This window comes from Glarea lozoyensis, assembly GCF_000409485.1.
Source record: "Glarea lozoyensis ATCC 20868 chromosome Unknown GLAREA8, whole genome shotgun sequence".
NCBI lineage: Eukaryota > Fungi > Ascomycota > Leotiomycetes > Helotiales > Helotiaceae > Glarea > Glarea lozoyensis.
The window spans coordinates 1,207,655-1,232,526 of record NW_007361003.1 but is presented as its reverse complement, the minus strand read 5'-3'; the positions used below and the strand labels follow the sequence as shown (position 1 = coordinate 1,232,526).

General features: G+C 46.4%; 9 protein-coding genes across 9 annotated transcripts; 5 read left to right on the top strand and 4 right to left on the bottom strand.

The window, feature by feature from the left end:
- Positions 1–866: 866 nt before the first annotated feature.
- Positions 867–2,399, top strand: GLAREA_11790 (GroES-like protein; the record flags this gene model as incomplete). The annotated part of the gene is made up of 4 exons (XM_008089933.1): positions 867–1,023; positions 1,079–1,199; positions 1,260–1,373; positions 1,427–2,399. 4 exons carry the CDS (start codon positions 867–869, stop codon positions 2,397–2,399), a joined length of 1,365 nt encoding a protein of 454 aa, XP_008088124.1.
- Positions 2,400–2,573: 174 nt separating this feature from the next.
- GLAREA_11789 (Thioredoxin-like protein) lies at positions 2,574–3,394 on the bottom strand (the record flags this gene model as incomplete). The annotated part of the gene is made up of 2 exons (XM_008089932.1): positions 2,574–3,282; positions 3,330–3,394. 2 exons carry the CDS (start codon positions 3,392–3,394, stop codon positions 2,574–2,576), a joined length of 774 nt encoding a protein of 257 aa, XP_008088123.1.
- Positions 3,395–5,542: 2,148 nt separating this feature from the next.
- GLAREA_11788 (uncharacterized protein) lies at positions 5,543–6,310 on the top strand (the record flags this gene model as incomplete). The annotated part of the gene is made up of 1 exon (XM_008089931.1): positions 5,543–6,310. The coding sequence occupies one exon, from the start codon at positions 5,543–5,545 to the stop codon at positions 6,308–6,310; it is 768 nt and encodes a 255-aa protein (XP_008088122.1).
- An 882-nt stretch (positions 6,311–7,192) lies between these two features.
- Positions 7,193–8,175, bottom strand: GLAREA_11787 (bZIP transcription factor; the record flags this gene model as incomplete). The annotated part of the gene is made up of 3 exons (XM_008089930.1): positions 7,193–7,700; positions 7,751–7,998; positions 8,047–8,175. 3 exons carry the CDS (start codon positions 8,173–8,175, stop codon positions 7,193–7,195), a joined length of 885 nt encoding a protein of 294 aa, XP_008088121.1.
- Positions 8,176–13,287: 5,112 nt separating this feature from the next.
- GLAREA_11786 (ARM repeat-containing protein) lies at positions 13,288–16,240 on the top strand (the record flags this gene model as incomplete). The annotated part of the gene is made up of 5 exons (XM_008089929.1): positions 13,288–13,363; positions 13,413–13,723; positions 13,774–15,088; positions 15,141–15,959; positions 16,008–16,240. The coding sequence occupies 5 exons, from the start codon at positions 13,288–13,290 to the stop codon at positions 16,238–16,240; spliced, it is 2,754 nt and encodes a 917-aa protein (XP_008088120.1).
- Positions 16,241–16,673: 433 nt separating this feature from the next.
- Positions 16,674–18,096, top strand: GLAREA_11785 (CDP-alcohol phosphatidyltransferase; the record flags this gene model as incomplete). Its single annotated transcript, XM_008089928.1, has 5 exons — positions 16,674–16,981; positions 17,031–17,173; positions 17,221–17,497; positions 17,545–17,947; positions 17,998–18,096. The coding sequence occupies 5 exons, from the start codon at positions 16,674–16,676 to the stop codon at positions 18,094–18,096; spliced, it is 1,230 nt and encodes a 409-aa protein (XP_008088119.1).
- A 317-nt stretch (positions 18,097–18,413) lies between these two features.
- On the bottom strand, positions 18,414–19,307 carry GLAREA_11784 (AraD-like aldolase/epimerase; the record flags this gene model as incomplete). Its single annotated transcript, XM_008089927.1, has 1 exon — positions 18,414–19,307. One exon carries the CDS (start codon positions 19,305–19,307, stop codon positions 18,414–18,416), a length of 894 nt encoding a protein of 297 aa, XP_008088118.1.
- A 1,128-nt stretch (positions 19,308–20,435) lies between these two features.
- Positions 20,436–21,230, top strand: GLAREA_11783 (NAD(P)-binding Rossmann-fold containing protein; the record flags this gene model as incomplete). The annotated part of the gene is made up of 1 exon (XM_008089926.1): positions 20,436–21,230. The coding sequence occupies one exon, from the start codon at positions 20,436–20,438 to the stop codon at positions 21,228–21,230; it is 795 nt and encodes a 264-aa protein (XP_008088117.1).
- Positions 21,231–22,189: 959 nt separating this feature from the next.
- GLAREA_11782 (uncharacterized protein) lies at positions 22,190–23,906 on the bottom strand (the record flags this gene model as incomplete). The annotated part of the gene is made up of 3 exons (XM_008089925.1): positions 22,190–22,865; positions 23,090–23,204; positions 23,258–23,906. 3 exons carry the CDS (start codon positions 23,904–23,906, stop codon positions 22,190–22,192), a joined length of 1,440 nt encoding a protein of 479 aa, XP_008088116.1.
- Positions 23,907–24,872: the final 966 nt, after the last annotated feature.

The following is a 24,872-nucleotide window of genomic DNA, read 5'->3' as shown; positions in this document are numbered from 1 at the left end:
TATCAAATAAGATAGGTGAAGATAACAGTCTTGTCCCGAGTTCATTGGAAGAATAATATCGCTTAGCATAATGGGCCCTTGGAGACATTATTATGTTGCATCGTTGTGTTATCAAGTATCTTACTCCTCCAAGTATGTTCCACCTTCTGGGCTAATTAATTTATCCACAAATCACTTGCCTCGAAGCCGACTCTGAACGTGATTTGGAATTCCAATCCAAAAGAAGTAGCTCTTCAGCCACTCACGAAGGACAAAAATCAGCAAAGGTGTAGAATTCCAAGGCAGCAAAAGCATCAAGCGGCGAGTGGAAAACAAAAGGTCGCCGCAACGGACATGAAACCCAATCAAGAAAGAGATATCAAAAATGCCGTAATAATCACGCCAAAAAACAAGTGCCGTTATTTTTCTGTGTGACATATGTTTGACAGCCGCCGCGACAAGACGTTTTGCCACCAGCTAGGGGGTTGATTCTCGGAGAAATGTCCGAACACGCCCCTCCAACCCCGCCAAATCGTCACCAGCGGTTGACTTCTTGTCAGCGTGAAAGAACGCCGAGTGTCCGAATTGAGGCCATACATTCTTGCATCGTGCATCGATAATTGCTGACCGATCAGAGAGAAATGTATGATAGGTTGATGTATTAACAGGTGGAGTAATTACCCATGATCGCATTTACAATGACGTATGGGGAATCCTGGTACATTATTTTCGAATGCCATATGCTCGACTATGGGATTGTACAAAAGGTGTCTTAAAGATCATCAAACCTTCCAATAATCGAAACAATTCATCCATTGACCTGTACCTGAAAACCACCCTTTAGCCTTATCCAACCAAAACTAAAAACTTTCAAAATAACCGCAAACATGGTTGACAAATCCAATTTTACACCGCCGGGTATCACTACGACGGCCGCCAACCAGGCTCAGAAGGCAATGGGAGACAGACCAACCACTACAACCAATGAGCCAAATTTTCGCGACGGAGAGTCTCAGCTTACCCTTCAGTGGTACGGCAACAAGGGTATGTATTTCTCACTCGAAAGTGGTTTTTCTCAGATATTGATTGACATTGCTAGATGTTCGCGTCAAGGAATCTGGTGTTCCAGCTATCACAGAACCAACCGATGTAATTGTTAAAGTTACTGGTACCACAGTATGTGGCTCCGATTTACATTTGTACCACAAGGAGATCATGCAGTAAGCAGAGCCACAAGCTTAACGTTCCAGCTGTAAATATTGCTAACGATACATATCTAGACTGCAGCGTGGTGATATTCTAGGACACGAATGGATGGGGATAGTCGACGAAGTCGGATCTGCAATCACAAATGTCAAGAAGGGCGATCGTGTTGTTGCTTCTTTCCAAATTGCGTAAGTACACACCAATCACTACAGATATGGGATGAGACTAATACCTATTATAGATGCGGGACATGTAAATTCTGCAAAGAGGGTTTGTCATCCATGTGCGACAAGACCAACTCATCTTCAGTACAAGAAAAGCTATACGGCAAGCCATTTGCTGGTCTCTTCGGATATAGTCACTTCGCAGGTGGCTTTGCTGGAGGACAGGCCGAATGGGTCCGCTGCCCATATGGTGATACCAACTTGTTGAAAATTCCCGACAGCGTTCCAGATGAGAAAGCACTTTATCTTTCTGATATCATCCCTACTTCCTACCACTCGACGGTATGTGCCGACGTCAAAGAAGGGAAGAGTGTTGCCATTTGGGGTGCCGGCCCAATTGGACTTCTCGCGGCGAAATGGTGTAAACTTGCTAAGGCCTCAAGAGTTATTGTCATTGACAATGTACCTGAGCGTTTAGCTTTGGCTCGTGACACAATCGGTACGGATGTTATCAACTTCGATGAGGAGAAGGATGTTGTCTCTGCTATTTACAAGTTGGAGCCCGACGGAGTTGATTGTGGAATTGACGCGGCCGCGTTCAGATACACAAAGGGAATCCTTCACACTGTCCAAAGAGCTGTCGGACTGGAGACAGACTCTTCTGAAATCGTTAACGAAGCTTTACGAGCAGTCCGAAAGTTTGGTACCATCTCCTTGGTTGCTGATTATGCAGCCCTTACAAACCAGTTTCTGATCGGTGCCCTTATGGAGAAGGGAATAACTCTCCGAGGAACAGGCCAAGCACCAGTCCAGAAGTACTGGCATGAGTTGTTGGAGAAGATTGAGAGCGGAGAGTTCGACCCTACAATCATCCTCTCGCATCGTTTCAGCATTGAAGAGTTTAGCGAGCTGTACGAAGCATTCGACAAGAAAGAGATGGGTATCATGAAGACTTTCGTCCAGACGAAGTTCTCTGGTCCACCAGCACCTGGCACGCCTCCGTTGTCCAGCCTCAGGGCAAAAGATGTTAAGCCTTCTGCCGTTGTCTAAATCGGACACGTCTTTCGTCGCAATCGAGTTGCTTCGGGTGATTGCAGGCAACTAGAATAGCGCGCATTTTCATTGAATATAATCGAGATACCACTTCCAAGAATAATTGTACTTTGTGTGCTCATCACACCCGTAAACTTATTGTGCGATTTTTGTGACATGGTATTTGTATGTCTAATCCCACTCATCATCGTCCTCCACAGTTGCGCTTTTCTTGCTCCCTCGTATGCCTCCCTTCTCCCTTTTCTCCTCTTCTAGATCTTCCGCATCTCGTCTGCGCCTCGTCACCCTCATGTCATTGTCTTTGATAGCACCAATCTCAATCAAAAGATTGTCGATAGCCGACATACCCATTCTGACTCCTCCCATTGTCATGAGTGTCACTACTTGCTTCACAATATCGCCGTTGTTGTAGATCAAGATCGTTGGACAATTCCTATCCGGATATCCCTCAATGGCCATATCTCCTCTGATCTGGCAGAACTTAATCTCCCCGAACTCAGCTGCTGCCTGCCTCCATAATTCTGTTAAGATCCTGCTTTCCACATTTGTTCCCAAGCCACTCGTAAGATTTACCAACACCGGACCATTCGCGCTCGCATCCGTTACTTCACGAGAGTAGTCTGGCTTCGATAATGGATATACAGTTCCATGTACAGCTTTTTTGGTGAGAGAGGCTAGCTCCTGAACTCGTTGTTGTCGGTACTGTTCCAAGAAATTCTCATCCTCCAGATCCTCAAGCTCGTCTAGCTCATCAATATCCTTTCCTTCCAATCTATTCTCATGTGCGAGACGGCGCCCCTCGATAATCGCTTCCTCGATCAGCGGTGATGGGGAGGGAGGTTTCTCAGGGATTACACCATGCTTTCGTAGAATATCGTTCCTGTATTTATGTAAGACTAAATATTGTTTAGAAAACAGCCGATTTACCACTCAGTATCGGCATTTGGGTCATCTATTGGAACGTTAATACGTTCATCCATAGGAGCCGCCATCTTTGTAAGTTGATGAAGCTGTCGTAATCATATTGAGTCCCCAAAGTTGCCTGGGAGAAGCATGACCCTGAGTGTACCTGGAGGGGCATCTCGGAGTATCGCCGGCCACCGGCATCACAGCCGTTGAGCTCCCGCCTCGAAGTGAATCGAGTCAGTGCCACGTGACCCACAGTCATTTTCGATTTCTTCGCTAGCTTAGCTCTAGATATTGCCCCATCCAGCGTCCCCTCTTCGAACCTTTTCTGCTTCCCAGTAACGACAACGACTGACACTCGCCATCTACGTCTTCAACAATCTCGATACCGACGAAAGACCACGTCAGTCAAATCGAATAATAAAAACAAAAATCACAAACCGACAAGATGGTAAGGAACTCCCCTTTGCCTTCCCTTGGATACGTTGCGGCATGCGGTGAAGGAGATTCGGCACACGACCGAGGCACGATCAACCTAAAAAAGTTCTCAAAATGATGGAGATTGATGGGAGGAAATATACCTGAACGAATGAGATGGGTCGTGAGACACAATTTGGGATTTGGATGGGTTGCGAGATGATTGCGAGATGATAAAATTTGGAAGAATATACGCTAATGAGGTGCTGCCTGTTTAGGTTCTCGCAGTCGATCTTCTCAACCCAACTCCAGCGGCGGAGGCTCGCAAGCACAAACTTAAGGTATGCATCAAACCAATTCCGACAGCAATTGTGTGAAGAAAATAAGAAGCTGACTTTTGCCACCCATAGACCCTCGTTCCAGCTCCACGATCATTCTTCATGGATGTCAAGTGCCCCGGCTGCTTCACCATCACAACCGTATTCTCTCACGCACAAACCGTCGTTATCTGCGCCGGATGCTCAACCGTCCTCTGCCAGCCTACCGGTGGAAAGGCTCGTTTGACTGAGGGCTGCTCATTCCGAAGAAAGTAGACTTTTCGTCTGTCTGCTTTCTTTTCCTCGTTCCGGTTATGCATTCACGTCTTCGATATGAGAGTTTAGATTCTTTCTGCGCATATATTTGACGGATAGAAGATGGACATCAACCAAAATTCCTAGCAGCAAAAAGGGCGTTTGGGACATCCGGATATCTTGCATCAAATTCTTTCCTTGTCGTGTGTACCGTGGCGGTGGGGGTTTCTCGATGTGCGAATAACAACTTGCATGGGAACGGCGGAGGGCGATACACCACATCAGCGTTTATGATTTGGTTCGCTTTTGGTGGATCAATCTTTGATGCGAGGACGTGGTCTGCTTGTTCGAGGAATGCTACATACCCATGCAGTAGATATTGGGGATTGTGCTTTACGAAAATAAGAAAACCACAGAAATCTTGTCTTGTCTTTCTCAAATGTGACATGATCAAAACGGAAAAATTCGTCTTCTAGAAATCTGTGTTTTATGTTGCAGATTGTCGGGACGTCTAATTATCAACCTTCATGTGGTAATCAACAGCAAGAGTTTCGCTTTTGTGATGTATAATAGTATTTGAGCTGTGATGATGAGATTTGTCAAGTCTTCTCTGGAACTAAGACATTGTTTAACATTTTTTATCTTATGCCTAGTGTCCTATTGATACTAATAAAGAATACGTCCAATGTTGACCGGTAGTTGGCATACGGCAACTTAGGCGTTTGTTTTTCGGCTCATATTTATACCTGTTCTTATGAGGTCTGTCTAACTAATACCATCCTGGAATCTAATCGATTAGATACGCACTTACCATTCGAGTTTCCGGGTACTCAATGTCCATAAGGCTGAATCAATATCCTCAAGTGAATATCTACATGTCGAAAAAAAGCTGGCTCAAGAGAAATATTGCCTACGCCCCAGAAATTGGTAAATTCGTCTAGTATTGAATTGGTTGGTACACCCATGCCTACCTGCTCGACACGAAACCCGCGCGCTCCTCACGCCAGGCGCGCGACAACCAATCCACCTCATTCACCCACCATCGACGACCTCAATTATCCACGCACAAAATCTTCATAACACGGCATAAACCCCACCAGGTATTCAAACGTCATAATTGATAGACTTGAACCGACATAGCTGAAGCTTGGAAGCAATTTGTCTGCAGCACTTGCACAACCGCAACCAAACCAACACCTTCATTTCCGCATAAGAACAAAGAGTAATTGAACATCTGACTGAGCAATGGCTCACCATCACCAAGCCAAACGCCCATACAATGGCTCTCAGCCAGCAATTACATCCTACTTCTCATCCAACGGAACCTACACACACTCCTCTTCACACGCCCCAGACACACGGCCCCAACCACCCGCAACCGTTCAATCAAACCTCCTCAGCGTAGGCATGCGAGTTCGCAAAAGCGTCCCGGGAGGCTACAAGACCGGCTCTCCCTATTCCTCCTTTGCTCTATTCTCCGACCCCTCAATCAAGAACCCAGAATCGCAGACCTCGTCACCTAAAATCAAGAAAGGGAGCCGGCCACGCGCAAGAGAACTCACGCCCTTCTGTGGGATCCTGAAAGTTGGGGGAATGGCCCAACAGGCATGGGGAATTTACAACCCGTCTGGCCACGGTCAGGAATACGACGAAGCGCACATGTCTACAGAAGAAGAAGACGAGGATGAATGTCCATTTCTAAGTCAAAGCTCTACGATTTCTTCATCTTCGGTTCAGACGCCCGTGGCCAAATACCCGATTTTTGGGAACCAGAATCCGGGGAATAAAAGAAGGTTTGATGAAGATGAAGTGGATGTTATGGTTCACCATTCAGGGTTTGGGGATCGTATTCTCGCGAAACCGAAGCGGAAGAAGGGGGAATTGAACACAAAGTTAGGGATCGGGCGTGTCCCCGTTATGGGATTTGGACAGGAGAACGGAGCTGGGGATTTTGAAGATGCTGAGTTTTTGGATTATGAACTTGCTGGAGAGGTGGAGATGGGTGGTGTATAAAATGCTTCTTGGGAAAAAATTCCTTTGGGAGGCTGTATAAAGTACATGGTCTGTATATTTGAATTGGTTGTTTGTTAGCGCATGGGCGTCGGGGATCAGTATGGTGTTCTGGTTAAAATAGGTATGGCTGGCATAGCGCTATCTGGTTGAGAGCGTTGGGTGGGATATCCAAAAGGCAAAAGCATGGTTGGTCTGCTCGAGTTTGTATATTGCATTGTTATAGGTCCGCAGGTATACGGTTACAGTCTTGGTTGACCACTCAATTGAGTAAACAGTGTGTAGTCACCAATATACAATTTCAACAAAATCTTAATTGCGGTTTACAAATTTCAATGATTCCGGGCTCGGGGGGGCCCTGGAGAAAGCAACGTGACATCCTGCAAGCTCTACTTCGCCTAGGTGAAGGCAACAGTTTAAATCTTGGATTGGAAACAGGTTCGCCGGAAAGACTCTTCCCGACAATGGCAAAGGGTAAAGTAGAGTAACTCGCTAGGCGTTGAAAGAGGGGATCGGTCAACGTGAGGGGTACCAGAAAGTTTTCTTGATGGTGGCTGAGTCGCTACACCTGATCAATCTACATTTACCCATCGACACTAAAGCATGAAGTCCATGAATTGAACAGGTTCCCGAGTTTGATCCGGTGAAGAATTAGTTGCATGTTGCTTTGTGGAAGCTGTGGTATAAACGAAAGCAAACGTCCCAAACCAAACCATGATATCCCGCCTAGTGAACTCACATAACACGCCCTCATGCGTAGATAAAATCCCTTATGTAGCTGATAGATGATGAGATATGCCAAACTCCTCCAATAGAGGTTGTGTCCACAACCCCGCCGTTTTCAATAGTACACCGTCCGTCCCTATACGCCTTGCCTTTACCCTATCATAGAAGTTCATCACTGCCGCTAGCGACGCTCTGCTCAATCGCTAAAAGGATTTCTCGTTCTTCGAACACAGGTCCTTGGCCATCGCATCGCACTACTCTTTTCAAACGATCACTCACATCACCAACGTCGACAAGACCTCGTTGGAAGAGGTCATGCTTGATGATATAATCCCATGTAGCCCCGGCTGCAAGAAGCCGTTCGCCACTCTCACTGGTGACAATTCGATGACTTGGAGTCTTGTTATCATGTCCAATTAGAACTTCCGAGTAGAAGTCCGTGGGCGAGAAGCTCATAGGCCCCGTGGCCTGGGGTGACTGAGAGCTGGTCCGCTGGGAGTGGTGAGACGTCGCCATCAGGATCTGATTCTCGGTCTCGGTCTTTTGCAATTGTAACTTGAGTCGCTCGTTCTCTTCGGCGACTGTCGCCGAGTTTTGCGTCAGAGCGGCCAGTTTCGCCTCGAGTTCTTTCACATGGCGTTCTTTGCGCTCGCGGAAGGCTCGTTGCCTAGCATGAAGTTAGGTCAGCTCGAACGATGGGAGGAGAAGAAAGCGTACGCTGCTCGATTCTGCGCCTTGCGCCGTGTCTGGGCGGGTGTCTTCTCGTCATCGTCACTGGGACTTTCGCGGCGTTCTTGGTCTTGGTAGTTGACGGGGTCAAACCCTCCTAAGGCCGGATTATTGTTAACCTGCTGCGTATGCTTCGGTAGCTGCTGAACCGGGGTGACGGGTGTTATTGACTTTGCTATAGGGAAATGCTGGTTGGCATACGGGTCGAATGTCTGGAAGTCATGGAACGTTGCTTCCTGAGCTTGAGTTAGGAATGACTGCAATGGGTGGAGCTGGTTACAAACTGGAGGAGAATTGTTGCTGTAGTCGTCAGAACCCATGGAGAGTGAGGGAGGGCCTGGGGGGGGTAACTGGTGGACTGGGAACCCATACTGCTGGGCTGAGGCTGAGAAATAGTTGTTGTTGAAGTCCATTTTGAATGAAGGCGGGGACGGTCAGGGCCGCGGGCCTCGCGAAGGTGTTGAAGTGGTGAGAACCGCGATGGTCTTGCTAGGCTCCGCCGTGCGCTTTGTGTTCGTCGACTCTCTTCGAATATTGCTGCTGCTGTATTGCTGTATCATCAAATAGAAGCCGTTTACATGCGAACGCGATCGATTTATATGCCGAAACTCTGGTGATGTCGGAGGTGAAGAACAGAAGGCTCAAAGACGCTAGTGCTGTCGATAAGCCTTTTACAGGCGGGACACCAGGGAGGGCCAGAGACTTCTACAGTAGGGATTACACACACCCCTCTCGCCTCTCGTGGCATTATTTGCCAGCGCTTAAACTGGCATGTCATGTCAGACAGTCAGACTATTCCGTGCAGTTTCCACACAAACTTCTTCCATTTGAATTCTCACTGCATCTGCTGCGGCAACAGAAGCCTTCTCTTTAGTGGTACGCTTGACGTTTGCCCAACTTCCCCCCATTCCGTGCCTTATAGGAACATGCCAAGTCTGGCCCTGGATTTTTTCCACCTGATAAATCATAATCCTGACTGTCTTGGCTCACGTTGCAGATCATATTTCAAGCTCCTGGACGATTTCTCTCAGCAAAAGTGGTTCAAGGTCAGCATCAACAGCATCAACAACCCAGGGCTGAGAACCCAAGAAGAGTTGTGACGTGAGACTCGGCAAACCCTTTCTGGACTTCCTTTTCCGAGCATTGCAAGCGCTTCCTACGAGTGTTGATGGTAGCAGGCGAATCTGGGTACAATTTGTGCAGAAGAACGATGAAGACAATTGGATTTGTGTTCTTCCGCATAGGCGGCTTCCTGTGAAGCTTCAAGCATGTTCCTTTTCTATTTCAGCCTGTTGGGCTCGCGAACTGTCATTAATAAGCGTTTCGGAAGCGAGGTACTATTCTCGAGTTGGAAAAACATTTTATTCTGCGTTGCTTAAATTTGGTTGATACTGTATTAAGTTTGAGCGGTGACGCTGTCACTCAAGGAATGCAAGTGAGCGCGGCAGACGCACGCCAGCATCGCAAAGTTATCCTTACTCGTGCTCCATGCCCTTTTCTGTATCGTCTCATGGGAGTTTCGCTGTGTGATTCGCGCCCTGACACGCCTAAATTTAGGCGACTTGAAGTTTGGAGAACTACTCCGCGCCCGCTGGGCTTATGCCATTTATAAAATATCACTGATGTTAAGAGGCACCTGTCCAACGTTTCTCGGCGTTTACTTGCGTCTTGAATGGGTGGAGTCGTTTTCTGGTGGAGTTTCTGGTATCTGGCATTTGGTGCTCTGAAATCAAGTTGACTGAGTAGCTCCGCTGTGAACAAATTGTTCATTGAGTTATCCCCCGTTATGGTCAGGATCAAAAGATGGCAACTCCCGTCCCAAGCTGCTGTTATTTGACTGGGCCCATGAAACGAAGGAAGGCTGCGTGCCACCTCCTCGCTTGAGAAGCACAGAGTAGTATATCGAAAACCGATCAGGTGATGCATAATTCGATGCTGGGCTCCAGCCCTGAAGTTGCACCATCATGTTGTGCTACTACATTGCATGGCACCTGGTTGTTGGGGCATTGAATGCACCCGAAGTTGCCATATTCTTTTCCTCCTATTGTTCTTCACAGCCATGGCTCATAGAAACCTTCAAAGCCGGTTTTCATATGTGTATACGAAAGCTTTCTTTCGGCCCTCATACAGAGATGGGGTGTTATTTTCCCCTTTTAAGCAATAACGCCTTCTAAGTATGTAATGCGTTCGAAACGAGAAATTAAATGCCGACCTTGTACTCTCTTGCCGGCACTGGGTTGCAAGGAGACTCTGGAACTCTCCTTAGACTGGGGTGGCTTGACGTCTGAGACGGGATTTCTAATTCTTGCTACGAACTTCTAGGAATTTGTATGAGGTACTCCGCGGTTGTGGGACAAACACAGAATATACCGTGACGGACACGTGGATATTGTCTCCGACGTAGCATTGCAGATATGCAGAGACGCTCCCATATACAGCCACCAATAGACTCTTTGAAAGACGCTCAGGCTGACCATCGCCGATTGTTTCCCAAATAACGCATAAAGCACCAAGAACCACCGATGTCGCCAGCAAAGGAAACCAAGGCGTTAACATTCTTTACTGAGGATACCTAGGCGTGTGGCCGCTCAGTAGACGCAGTGATGTTTCCGTGGGAGTCGTGGACGGATTTGAGGTGTTTACTCCCCAGTGTTCGGGGCGTTTGGAGCAGCGGAGCTTGTGTAACATACAACCGAGGATGGGCATATGCCACGGCTCTGGATTTGGAATTTTCTGTAACTTCAGTGTGGGCAGAGCTATCATTGGGTAGAATACGAAAGGGGCCTTTATTTATTTCATACCTCTAATTGACATATGAAACATCTAAAAGTGTTTATACTGTTTGTTAGGAACAATCATGCTCGGGTGGGAAGAAAACTACAATGTGGGACAAAATATCAGTCAAGTATCAGAGGCGTAGACGCTTCGTTAAGTCAGCATTGATTGCCAGTTTACAGTAGCCAGACAGTAAATGCAGGTAACTATTCGTCGCTCTTGAAAAATTAAACAACCAATATCTATTTACCAAGAAGGAACAATAGTAAACACATCATTAGGCTGAAGTGAAGAGTGGTAAATTCTTGATCCACTCGCTTATTTCATTGCTGGTATATATTTGCAAACAGCACTGTCTTCACCCAATCACAGAACAGCCTCTGAATTGGTCGTGAACAGCCTCCGAATTGGTGTAGGGGTCAACATTTCTGGTTTTCACGATTCACGGTCCACCGTCGTCTGAAAATTCCAGGAGCCACGGGTTCGATTCCCGTATTCGGAATTCACTACTTGTTCACTGGTAAATTAGTAATTCTTCAATTTTTGTCATAATCGGATGGTTTTTTTTTGCATTGTTTTTTAAACAAAGATTTCTTTTGGCGAGGTGATGGGATGACTGTGAGGAAAAAGTGGGGGAAAAAGCTACTAACAATGGACTAAGGCTTTGAGCAAAATTGTGAATTCACTGTGGTTACAGATTTGTTGCACGAATTTTCAGGCGAAAAGGTGCTGAATTGTGCAACGAATCTCGACGATTTCAATACTACTTGGCCGGGTTTTTCATGAGCGCCGCTGACAACCTGATTTCCTAGCCGAAGGAACACCAAAATCGTGATAATCAACCGACTTAGATCATTTATACCTAATTACGTTTAAACCAGAATACTCTCAAATAAACTCTACGGTAATTTGATACCTTTTCTTACTTTAAGCTAAATTGGAATTCTAGTTACTATTACTCTTTAAATCGCTACTGTATACACGCCCAAAATTTGGTTAGCGCGGCACTCATGAAAGACTCGCCCAAGTACACAAGAAGGAACGTTCTCATTTGAGAAACTCGGCCATTAAGCAAGCAACATTTTGACTACTTCGCGACGTGTCAAATAAAGCTCACGTGATATAACAATCTGCCGTTGATTTTCAAAACAATTAAAAGGCTCAGGTTTCCACAATAAGAAATTTACATTTCATATTTCCATCTGCTCATTTGATCACTCACATGACAGGTTCTGCTTCAGCGCGCGGGAATCGTATGTACGTCCCCACTGTTTGGATTTGCCGCGGACCGTTCCGTCAACGCACTTCGTGGAGCCGCTTTTTCCTGTCCAGTGCCTGTTTTTTCCCTTTTTCTTTGGACGCCCACAAGGTTTGCACTAGACAGGACTCTCCTCCTTCTCTCTGTCTCAGTAGCCTCTAGGTGAACATCGTATAAACCTATGCCCTATACAGCGACGAGTGGAGCCGTCTCCGTTGAAAGAGACCTACACGGCAAAATATACGGAAGAAAAGAGACCCCACTAGAAAGGGAAAGCGACGATTCAAGAGTCTATAGTATATAACCCCCTGTGATTTAAAGTCTCAAACTTACGAATAAAGATATTCGTTTAAAGAATAACTCCGTGGGTTAATTATCACCTTGGGCCATAAAGCGCTTTTGCCAACTAGAGGAGGCGCATAGAGATCAAAAGCGAATGGTTATTTTGAATGCAAGAATAGTCGTTAACAGAGAAAACTAAGTGAAAGATATTTCGCCATCACTCGAGAACAGTCAGATATGAATTCTCTAAACACACCTAGCAGTCGTTCACCGTGGGGTGCGCTAATTCATTGGACACGAGTAGTACTTTGTCCACCAAAACCCAAACGCAACGAAAGAATTCTTGATTTCTGATTAAACACAATTGAAGCCTAGCTTTGAAGCTACAATCTGATCAAATACTAATCACAACTTTTTGATGGACCAGGTCAAAAGCCAAAATATATCACGTAACCTGTCCAATGAATTAGCGCACCCCCTGGTGGTTCAAACAGTTTCCTTATGTAATCTCTGAGTTGAACCGATATTTCGTACACGCTTGTAAAACAATTTTTTTTTTCGAACTCCTTTTCTGATTAATGGCTACTTCAACTACTCTTGTACTGATAAGTGTCCGATGGTTTGCTCGGAGGCTCGAGCAGCACGCAGAATACGTTGGATTTGCCCCCAGCAAGAAACTTGACGGATTTCTTGTAAGACTCGCAGGCTAACCTGGGTGGGACAATCTAATACTGATACTACGTGAGCACGTCTTCATAGGTAAAGTTTTAGCAAATACTCGCGGTAAGAAGAATATTCATACATGAATATTAAATTCTCGACTGCAATATCTCGACGTCTCGCGGAAATGCTCCAGGACATTGCTCCTTACTAGTCCTTTACCAGTATCCGGGCGCCATCAAGACTCCTGAAAAAGGACTCAATTCACTCCTTCGAAAATGCCGCTATTCTTGACAGTCTTCTGTTGTTTTTAGAGATACTTTTTACAAGGAGTACCAATTTCTCAAGGGAGTCATCGCGGACCCCTCTAAATTAATTGATGCTGGGGTCCATGCCCCATTTTATGCCAAGCCTTTCCGCTCGCTTATCACAGCGGAACGTCGACGTTGCAGCGTGGTTTGCGACTTTCTAAACACGACTGACAGCAATAATCCCAATATACCTTTCTTGCGCTGCGATTCATGAAGCTGAGGAGCGGAACCCTTCAATCATGAGTTATAGCAAGAAAGATGAAGACGGCGATGCCACAATCATGAAGGTAGACAGAACCTCTGTCTTCCAAGAAGGTTCGCAGAAATTATACCCCCCATTCGAGCTCCTGCTAATCCTAGACAGCGCGACTGTTCAATTCCTCTCCAATCCAGCCTCGAAGATGTCGAGTACTTCTTACCAAGATCGCGCTGCTTCTCTATACAGGAGAGAAATTTCCCACGAACGAAGCTACCACCCTGTTCTTCGGAATCTCGAAACTCTTCCAGAATAAAGATGCCAGCTTACGGCAGATGGTTCACCTTGTCATTAAGGAATTGGCTTCATCCGCGGAGGATATTATTATGGTCACAGCAACCATTATGAAGGATACCGGTGGTGGAACAGACGCAATTTACAGACCAAACGCAATCCGTGCCCTATGTCGGATTATTGATGTAAGAGGTTACGAGCTTTCTCGCGGACAGAAATATATTAATCTTCGTAGGGGTCTACGGTCCAAAGTATCGAACGTGTCATGAAAACGGCGATTGTTGATAAGAATCCCTCCGTATCCTCAGCCGGGTTGGTATCTTCATACCACCTGCTTCCGATAGCACGAGATGTTGTACGCAGATGGCAAAGCGAAACACAAGAGGCCGCAAGTTCTACCAAATCATCTGGCGGCTTCTCGTTAGGCTTTTCCACCTCCTCAAGCCAGGCACCTGTAAATAACTCGACCATGACACAATACCACGCAATCGGCTTGCTATATCAAATGAGAATGCATGACAGGATGGCATTGGTTAAGATGGTTCAGCAGTTTGGAGTAGCAGGTGCTGTAAAAAGCCCTGCAGCCACTGTCATGCTAGTCCGACTCGCAGCTCAATTGGCAGAAGAAGACCCTCAGCTTCGAAAGCCAATGATGCAGCTCTTGGACGGCTGGCTCCGACACAAGAGTGAAATGGTCAATTTTGAGGCTGGTAAAGCGATCTGCGAAATGCGAGATGTTACCGATGCCGAGCTCGCTCCAGCTGTACTTGTTCTTCAACTTTTCCTCACCTCCCCAAGAGCAGTCACCAAGTTTGCTGCAATCCGAATCCTTCACAATCTCGCATCCTTCAACCCTCAAGCCGTCCGTCAATGCCTTTCTGAATTCGAACTTCTCATTCTCAATGCCAATCGCTCAATTGCGACCTACGCTATCACTACGCTCCTGAGAGCCGGAACCGAAAACATGGTGGACCGGTTAATGAAGGTGATCCAGGGCTTCATGGCTGATATTACAGATGAATTCAAAATCACGATCGTGGAAGCTATCCGGACAATGTGTCTCAAATTCCCGAGCAAGCAAGCGGGTATGCTAGCATTTCTCAGTGGGATTCTACGTGACGAAGGTGGTTACGAGTTCAAGCGTGCTGTTGTTGAGAGTATGTTCGACTTGATCAAATTTGTGCCGGACTCTAAAGAAGATGCTCTTGCGCACCTATGCGAATTCATTGAAGATTGCGAGTTCAACAAGCTCGCTGTCCGGATACTGCATCTTCTGGGAATTGAAGGGCCAAAAACGTCACAGCCCACCAAGTATATTCGCTATATCTACAATCGTGTCGTATTAGAAATTGCCATTGTCCGAGCTGCGGCGGTCACAGCTCTTGGCAAATTTGGTGTCGGCCAGAAAGATCCTGAGGTCAAGCGAAGCGTCACAGTATTGCTTACTAGATGCCTGGACGATGTCGATGATGAAGTCCGTGATCGTGCTGCGCTTAATTTGCGTCTGATGAACGAATCCGATGAAATGGCGGACCGGTTTGTCAAGAATGGTATGACGAAGCATCCCGAACCATTAGAGAAACTATTCTAACAAAACTATAGAAAACACCTTCGCTCTACCGTACTTTGAACATCAATTGGTCATGTATGTTACTGCTGAGGATAAGTCAACTTTCGATTCTCCCTTCGACATTGCAACAATTCCTGTTGTCACCAAGGAGCAAGCGGACGCGGAAGATAGAACGAAGAAACTTACAACAGTTACGCCAGCAGCGAAGGCGCCGAAGACCGGACCATCGAAGGACCCGGTGTCGAGTGCTGAGGCGTCAGCGAATGCCTCCGCAGCGGCTCAAAAGTATCAGGAAGAACTTCTGCAGATTCCAGAAATGAAATCATACGGCAGTGTCTTGAAATCCTCGCCGGTTGTCGAACTGACCGAGACAGAAACAGAATACGTTGTGAATGTTATCAAACACATTTTCAAGGAACACATTGTCCTCCAGTACGAAGTCAAGAACACTTTACCTGACACTGTGCTAGAGGACGTTTCTGTTGTTGCAACACCGTCGGACGAGGAAGAGCTTGAGGAAGACTTCATTATCCCTGTGTCAAAACTGGCCACAGATGAGCCAGGCACCATCTATGTCTCTTTCAAGAAGCTAACCGGCGAGGCTTCGTTCCCAGCAAGTTCTTTTACCAACGTCTTGAAATTTACAAGCAAGGAGATCGATCCTACGACTAGTGAGCCAGAAGAGACTGGCTATGATGATGAATACCAAGTCGAAGATCTCGAGCTCAATGGAAGTGATTATGTCGTACCTGCTTTCGCTGCTGATTTTAGCACGATCTGGGAAGAAGTCGGCACTGCCGGAGAGGAGGCTCAGGAAACACTGCAGCTCAGTGGGGTCAAGAGCATCGCCGGTATGTCATTCCTTGTAGTTTGTTGCATTCAATTACTAACTCTAGCAGACGCCACCGAACAGCTTACAAAAACTCTGTCACTACAACCTTTGGATGGTACCGATGTGCCTGTTAACACGACAACACATACCCTCAAACTGTTTGGTAAGACTGTTACTGGTGGAAAGGTTGTAGCAAATATTCGGATGGCCTACTCCACAAAATCTGGGGTCACAAGTAAAATCGTGGTCCGCAGTGAAGAGGAAGGTGTTGCAGAATTGGTCATTGGGTCTGTTGCTTAGTTTAAGCGGGAAGCAAAGGAGTTGAGCATTTTTGGTTGATGCATTTGGTTGACGACTAGATAATGATCTCCCAAAGCCCCAGATTGGCTTTTTGGGGGTTCAGTGAGGAGTCCAAGGGGTCACTAAAATTCCAATGAATTCCAACGAAGATGAAACTACTCTGAATTTTCTTTTATCGCTTTTCCTTTCTCTGTTCATACTGTACCAATACCTAGCAGACCGTTTTGCTCGTGGGCGTGGGTTTTTCCCGATGCCCCCCTTTCCAAATCCGGCTTCTTGAATTTCGGCTGAATGACGTGGGGCTTGGCATTGAAGTCGCGTTCCTCCACAATCGCGACAAATTTGGTCTATCAACAATTTTTCTCCCTACCCTTTTCACGTTGTGATAAAAGTTGAAAGATTGCAGCTGCTCTTCGCAGAATCACTCGCAATCATGGTTTACGTACGACAGGAAAAGCTGCCTAACCTCAAGGAATACAAATATTCAGGCATCGACCACTCCCTACTCTCGAGATATGTCCTCAAACCTTTCTATACCAACTTCGTGATCGAATGCTTTCCTATGTGGATGGCACCGAATCTCATCACGCTTTCCGGGTTCAGCTTCATTATTCTCAACATCTTGACCTTGTTGTGGTACACGCCTACCTTGGATCAGGACTGCCCGCGATGGGTTTACTTTAGTTGGGCAATTGGGTTGTTCTTGTACCAGACCTTTGATGCGGTCGATGGGTCTCAAGCGTACGTTTACGAGTTCAGATACACTTAATATCTGCTAACCCTTCTGCAGACGAAGAACTCATCAGAGCGGGCCTCTGGGAGAGCTGTTCGATCATGGAGTTGATGCGCTCAATACCTCGCTCGAGGTCCTTGTTTTCGCAGCCTCGCAGAATTTTGGCATGGGATGGAAAACTGTTCTTACGCTCTTTGGGTGTATGTTGCCATTACTTTGTGTGGAGCACCAGCTAATAAGATCGTAGCGCTCCTGACATTCTATGTCCAAACATGGGACGAATACCACACCAAGACCCTCACTCTCGGCATAGTATCTGGACCAGTCGAAGGAATTGTCATACTCACACTGGTATATGCGTTTACGGGTGTCATGGGTGGTGGTAGTTTTTGGCAACAGTCAATGCTCCGAACAGTGGGCATTCCCCAGTTCGCATTCATCCCAGATCTCATCTACGATATGCCATTTACCGAATGGTGGATGGTCCAAGGTGGAGCTGTATTGGTTTTGAACACTGTGCAATCGTAAGTCTTTCGAAATTGCGTTAGTCTTCAGGCACTAACGATTACAGTTCGCTCAATGTCATCAAAGCCCGTAGAGCGCGTGGAGACAAGTCTCGTGGCGCCTTGCTAGGTCTTGTGCCTTTCTTCACAACCTGGACTCTGATCCCAGCATACCTATACCTTAACCCAGATATTCTACACAACCATCTCGTCCCATTCGTTGTCTTCGCCGGATTGGTCAATGCGTACTCCGTTGGTCAAATGATCACCGCCCATCTTGTCAAGCTTGACTTCCCTTACTACAATATCTTGGTGGTACCACTTGCATATGGCGTTTTTGACTCTTTAGGTCCATTCTTACAAAGCCATATCGGCATTGGATGGCCAAGTGCACTGGGAGACGGCGGTTACCAAGTGGCATACATGTTCTCAATGTTGGGTATGGCAATTGGTGTTTACGGGAGTTTCGTGGTAAGTCATCTCCACACACATCCAACTCTACATTTCTAACATCATCTTAGGTTGATGTCATTGTTACGATTTGTGATTATCTCGATATTTGGTGTTTGACCATTAAGCACCCGTGGAACGAGGAGGAAGAGGCTAAGAAGGCCAAATAAATGGCATTTAAGATACCCGGGACCCTGCCTATCCACGAGAGCGGCATAAGGAGGGCGTTAGGTTATAATGGACGACATGCGGTCACATGTTCGTGCTAAATATTGGTGGAAAATGCCGTAATGTCGAAACGTTATTGGGATGGAAGCAAAGGTGCACTCTGGCTTCTAGGGGATTTGTCAAATCAATGAAAGAAAGTCTACAATACTCTAAGAAATTTCATGAACCATTTACATCCGAAAAAAAAGGCACTTGCTTGTATGCACATTATTCTTTAAAATGCCATCTTCAAGTATTTCAAACGGAGGATATACATATATTACTTCAAGAAATCGCCCTTTGTCTTTTTCAACATATTCGTATAATAGGGCTGGAAATTCAACCATGCTCTATACCTAGACCCTATCGATTGTTCGGTGAAATAAGCAGTCTCATGATCGACATTCTTAGGCCTTCCACCGTGAGCGGGACTGGCGGCATCGATCATCAACTGTGCGCGGCAACATCGGTCAAAGCAACAGAACCAATAACATGCTTCATCAATGGTAGTACCGACCGAAAGCAGTCCATGATGTTGGAGGATGGCGACCTTCGTGTTAGGCTTGATGATATTAGCAATCATCTTGCCCTCGTCCGTCGACAGTGTTACACCTCCGTACTCAGTCAGAACCTCATGCGAGCCATAAAAGCGGAGCGAATCTTGGAATAACGGCGGCAGCGGAATCCCAAACGCACTATAAGCTTTCCCAGCAATCGAATGAGCATGGCACACGGCGTTGATCCAAGGATGCGCTTTATGAATCTCCGAATGGATCGCAAACCCCGCGGCGTTGATAGCGTGGTCCCCTGAAATCACCTCTGCATCTTCCGTCACCTGTACAAGATCCGATACCGTGATGTCTTCGAAATGAATCGTATATGGGTTTATCCAGAAGGTCTTCGGGTTGATGGGATCACGCAGGGACATGTGACCTGCTAGACCTTCTGAGAAGCCTTCGGCCGCGAAGACTCGAAATGCACATGCCAGATGCTCTTTCTGGTATTTTTGCTCTTCTTCTTTGGTGGAGAAGGTGGGCATTGAGAGGGTGCTGGCGCTTTTGGCGGAGGCTCCTACGGCCATTGCGCGTTGGTCGGCGCCTTTTTTGTTGAAGATGTCGGAGCGGCCATCGTGGTTGCTGGTGGTGGGTTGAGGCTCGGTTGATGATGGAGACATGTTGAGAAGTTGTATATAGGGGCTTGATTGAGTTACAGAGATCTAATGTTTATGGTAAGAGGCTTGTTTTCAATAAGAGAGGATAGCATCCTCGTGATGCACTTACTCTGGGTCGAGTGACCAATGCGGCCTCGTCTATACTCGCTTGAATAGGGGGGTTGGAGAGACTTTTAGATATTCGAAGGATGCTAATAACATAGTAATATCAGTGCTACCGTATATTGAACGCTGTATATGCAAGTAAAGGGTTTTGATGTTGCACCAGTATGTTAGGCGTTGTATAAGCGGGGTACGATAATATTCCGACAGAACATTTATTTCAAGAGTGGGGAATTATGGCTAGCGGTACCAAATATACTAAAATGTCAATTGCACTCCCATTACGGTTTCATGCTGAGAAAAATCTCTTGCATTGATACAGAGATAATCACTAGTACCAATAGTTGTAACGACTAGAAAATGTCTGTAGAATGGTCTAGTAATAGCAAATTGTGTCCTTTACGTGCCAGAAAACGACAAGCCCATAAACACAACTATCCTCAACTCGCAACAATTTGATTTTTCGTTTTCGTTTTACTGTACTTAACTTTACAGTGAGCATTCGAATCATCCAAACCACCTATTCGGTTGCTAGTAGGGACATGGAAGACATTCAGGCCCCAAGAAGATGCAGTCGTGTCTGCCAATCGGCCTTCGTAGCACTACTATGTCCGGATCTAAATTAGCCCCTGCCGAGTAACAGATACGAGAGCCGTGAAAACATTCGGAGCCATGCTATTGGATACAACTTACTTCAGTCGACATTTTTTGAAGTCCAAAGTCCGAAAAATCTCATAAAGCAGGTCGAGAAAACCGTGAATGTCCACAACTTCACAACGAAACCTCTGCGGTTTCCCTCTCCGATGCCTGGCGAGCAGATAAATACACAGGTGATGGCTAGATACCTTGCAAGACTCGCAGAGGTACAGTATTGCTGTAGCTAGTGCTACTTCGCATGAGGTCATGCATCAGGGTACATGAGATCGCGAGCAAGATACATAACGTTCCTATATCCCAATCCTTCCAGTATCCAATTCCAATTTTCAAATTCCCCATCTCTTTCAACTCAACCCAAACAATCTTACCACCATGCCCACCTTCGCCATCCTCGGCGCCACAGGCCTAACCGGCCAACAACTAGTCCACACCCTCCTCCAAAACCCCGAGAACAAACTCAATTTATATGTGCGGTCTCGCTCCAAACTCACAAAACTATTCCCCAACATCACGGAAAATAAACAAGTACGCATATTTCAGGGGAGCATGAACGATATCAAACTCGTCAGCGCGTGTCTTGATTCCACGAAAGTTGTATTCTCGGTTCTAGCTTCGAATGACAGTCGTCCGGGGATGACGATTGCGAGGGATGCTGCTGCTACTATTTTGAGTGCTTTGAGAAATTTGAAGGACAGAGATTCAAGTGCGAAGTTACCAAGGGTTGTGGTACTAAGTTCCGCGTCAATGAACCCCTTGTTATACGCCAACGAACCGTGGTTGGTTCACCTGGTCGTGTTCAACGCTTTCTGGCATATGTACTACGATCTTGGGGAAGCGATTAAGCTGTATATAAAAGAGATTGAGGGTGGGAATCTAGGGATTGATATTAGGTTTGTGGAGCCGGGGGCGTTGAAGGAGGGAGATGTGAGTGGGAGGGTGAGTTTGGCGAGGGATAAAGTGACGGATGTAGTTACGTATGGGGATTTGGCGCAGGCGATGGTTCAGACGGGTGAGGATGAGAAGTTGGAGTTGCGACGGGTTGGGGTTGTGGTGGATGGGAAGAAATTGGGATTGCCGCCGGGGATAGCTTTGACGGTGCTGGATGGGCTGGCGTGGAGTTTTGCACCGTGGTTGATGAGGAGTTTTCAGTATTTAGGCGTGATATGAATGGATGATGAGCTGTGTTTATAGACTGGATGTTGCTTCAACAAGATGATTAGTAGAAGTGCCTGAAGTATTTCTCAGTAATCTGTATCTTCACTTCTCGGAAACACTGCCTACGCAGATGGAATCATAGAAAGTTCGCTTTCTTTCAAAGTGTCAAAGAAAACATATCCTACTCCGCTTACTCTCGCTCACCCTTGCTAGCCTCATAAAACCAGAGTCACAAGATCATGTCCCTAAAACGTCCTAGAATCTCATTCTTGGAAACTCGCTTTCATGTCAAAAACAGCACCGAGACGCAATTCTCCATCAGCAAGAACAGAGCTAGAGAAAAAAGCGAACGCGGTAGATATGAGAGAATCGAACCAAGTAAGAGCGTTGCTTCAAAGATCTGAACGAGCAAATAGTAGGTTGTCGAGTATCGGGAAACCGCTTATCGATCATCAACATCGATCTAAGTTGGGCAAGAGACTCATGGTCAACTCTATGGAGTACAGGTGCCATACAATAATACAATAAAGACTTACCCTACCTAGGATTGACTGTAAAAATAAAGAATTGTCAGTCAAATTCCCGTCAGTGTCAGTGCCAAACAGATATCAGATTTCATTAAGACAAAACATACAGTCTACACACGTTCAAGCATGAACACAGCCCAACAAACCACAAGCTCAAACATGAACAAACAGGTCTAAAATCTATTAGATCTAATCTCTCTACCACTCTTAATCTTTTTTAATCTCGCCACCAAAAACCACGCTCACATATCGACAGAATAGTCCAACCCACAGTGCCAAACACACTGTCATTCGCATTGTATAATCTATCCTTCTTTCCATAGTGATATACCCAACGCGCGCATAGAAAATAAGTGACCTAATCATACAGCCCGCAATCATATATGTGTATGTTGAATTCCATCTCGCTCACAAACACCACCAGCGCCTTAAAGCACGTTTTCTTCAGTAGATTCCGGGAACAATGACCCATTTGACCTGCTTGCAATAATTCTCCCATCCTTTCCCGTACTTCATCGAGCAGCGCTCCTCATCTCTCCAGCATCTGTGTACGAGTAACACAGTCATAAAAATCGCGTACGTCCACGGGAGGAAGTCCTCAAAGCCACAAGTCGCACACATGCTGTAGCTCAATATGAGATCTCCTAGGTAGTTGACGTGACGTGCCATTCCCCACCATCCAGAGCACAGTAGTATCGAGTTGTGCTCGAGTCCGTCTGCTGTCTTATACTTGACGTGTAAAACTTTCGCAGGCGCACCCCATATTTGACAGTTGCCTTTCGTTCGTCGAACATGATCCTTTTGGTAGTTGACGGATCGGAAAATGATGTAGCCGCTGATACCAGTGGCAAGAATCATCAAAGCATGTAGATTAGAAAGTGCTACAGGGTTTCGAGCCAAGTATTGCGTCTGTAGCGTATACATCGCTGGTAGCCAGACTGCTGATCCCCAGGCGAGATAGAAACCGAAATGTTCATGACAGATGTCAATTGTACGGAGATACCAGTCCTCGTTGATGAAAAAGTCCACAGCGTAGATGCTGTGGAGAATTGTCGAAATCACGATTGTATTCGTAATGTACCCGTGAAGCTGATACTGGTAGGCGATGAAGGAGAAATCACTATTTGACATTAGCATTTATCATAGGAATGATATGAATTCATTAGGTAAGAATATTTGGTCTATTTCTAAAAACTTTACGCGGACTCTAGAGCATCGAAGGGATTCTCCAGATGTTCAATCTACAGGCAAGGAAGCGAGTCACGTGACATTGAAAATAAATAGCCAGGCTAGAGTCTTCGAAAACCCACTCAATGGCTTATAGAAAGTAAAAATTCGACTTACATAAGAGTCCAAGCAATGATTCCAGGTCTTCCATTGGTGAAAAGCTTGAAATCGAAGGTATTTCCCAACCTTGGATTTAGCTCAATTCCCATGTACATGTCGTATAAAATCGAGCCTAGACTTAATTAGCTCCATGCTCAAATGTTCAATTCGCAAAGATAATCATACCACTGAACTTTCGGTCAAGCTCATGCGTTGGGCTTACGTGGGCCTTAATATATGCAATACTGGCGAGCAAAAACCCCCAAATATTGGCAGCGACCAATAAACCCTCCCAATTCTTAGCCAGAATAGCAGGATCCAAGTGTCCAGAGATTGACAATCCAAAGAATAGGCCGTGTGTAACGAACCATGCTAAAAGTCCGTTGGTTCTATACTTCAAAAGGTTTCCGGCAGGGGTGAGTTGTCCGGTACTGATCACGCTGGGAAGAAAAAGATATAGTCCAGCTTGAACTAACAGCCAAGCACCATATCCAATACTGGCTGCCATCGAAGGACGTGGAGCGTAAAATCGAAAAAAATTGATAGGTCCCATCTCCAGCATCAGTTGCCAAGCCATATTGATGGATCCGTGGAATGAGGACAGACTGATCCAGTAAAATACCACTAGTGATGGTGAGAGCACCATGACGCCGGCGCATCCTAACGCGTGAAGAAAAGATCCATGATGATGGCTTCTTCCCCAAGAAATGCTGGAATCACGAGTGCTTGAAAATGAAGCCAATCGAGGACGTCGCGGTGAGCTGGTCGTTTTCTCTGGGGCTGAGGCAGGTGTGATGCCGTGTAAGGCCTGGGAAGGGAGCACGATCGACTCCATGATGGTGAAAGGACAGCGCAATTGCAATTGCACCTCGACGAAAGCCAATTGACGAGGTAATTGATCGTCGATGGAACTCTTCGACGGGTGGTGTCGATTTATGATCTTTTCTCAAAGTTGTTGAGGTTCGGTAGTCGCCAGCAGACGGGAAAGTCAAACCCCAAGAATACGTGAGATTAGATCGGCAGGGGCTACCAGCGGGGAGCCTCGACTTGAGAGCCGCGTTGCACTTGCAGTGCAATCAATTGCTGGCAGCAAACAGTTTGCCGGTCAGAGCAAAGTGTTTTCGAATTGCGTGTATATGGTGTCTGCGGTGGTTGGTGATACCGACTCCGATTGCCAGAATTTCAGTTTGTTGTCGTAGGTCGATTGTTCGGAAAAAAGCCTGTCGTGTCCTAGAAAAGAGAACGCCTCGAGGGTGATACGCTTGCGCCTCTAGGGGGACCAAAGGAGCTCAAAACACGTGGAATGAGCTTGCAAAGAAAGGCAAAGCAGACTGCTTCGTTGCGGAGGATCAGATTGATTAGTCGCGGCCTAGAGTGTATCTCGTATTGAAGCTCTCGTTGGCTGCGAGGTATTCAGCCCTCGTTCGACAGTCGCTGCGCAAAATAGCAACGCGTTCCTGATTCTCATGCGCAACGTGAAGCCATCGAGACTCGACCGCAACAACAGCGAACGGCGACATCTCTTGGTGCTAAGCCGGCCTAGTCTCCTCTTTAAACGTGTTTATTGTCAATAAACAGCTCGAGTGGGTATTACTTCATCAACGTCATCATTCACAATTTCGATACACTAAACATCACTGTCAGTCCGTCACCCACGTCGACGCAAATCAAGGACGTCCAGTCGAGATCCTCATTGCGATCCGCTCCACTGGGAAACCACGCGGACGGCGGCAACCGGTCTTGGTTGGATCCTCCCACCGACCTGGAAGACTGCGACGCTTGGCGGGCCTAGCGGATGGAC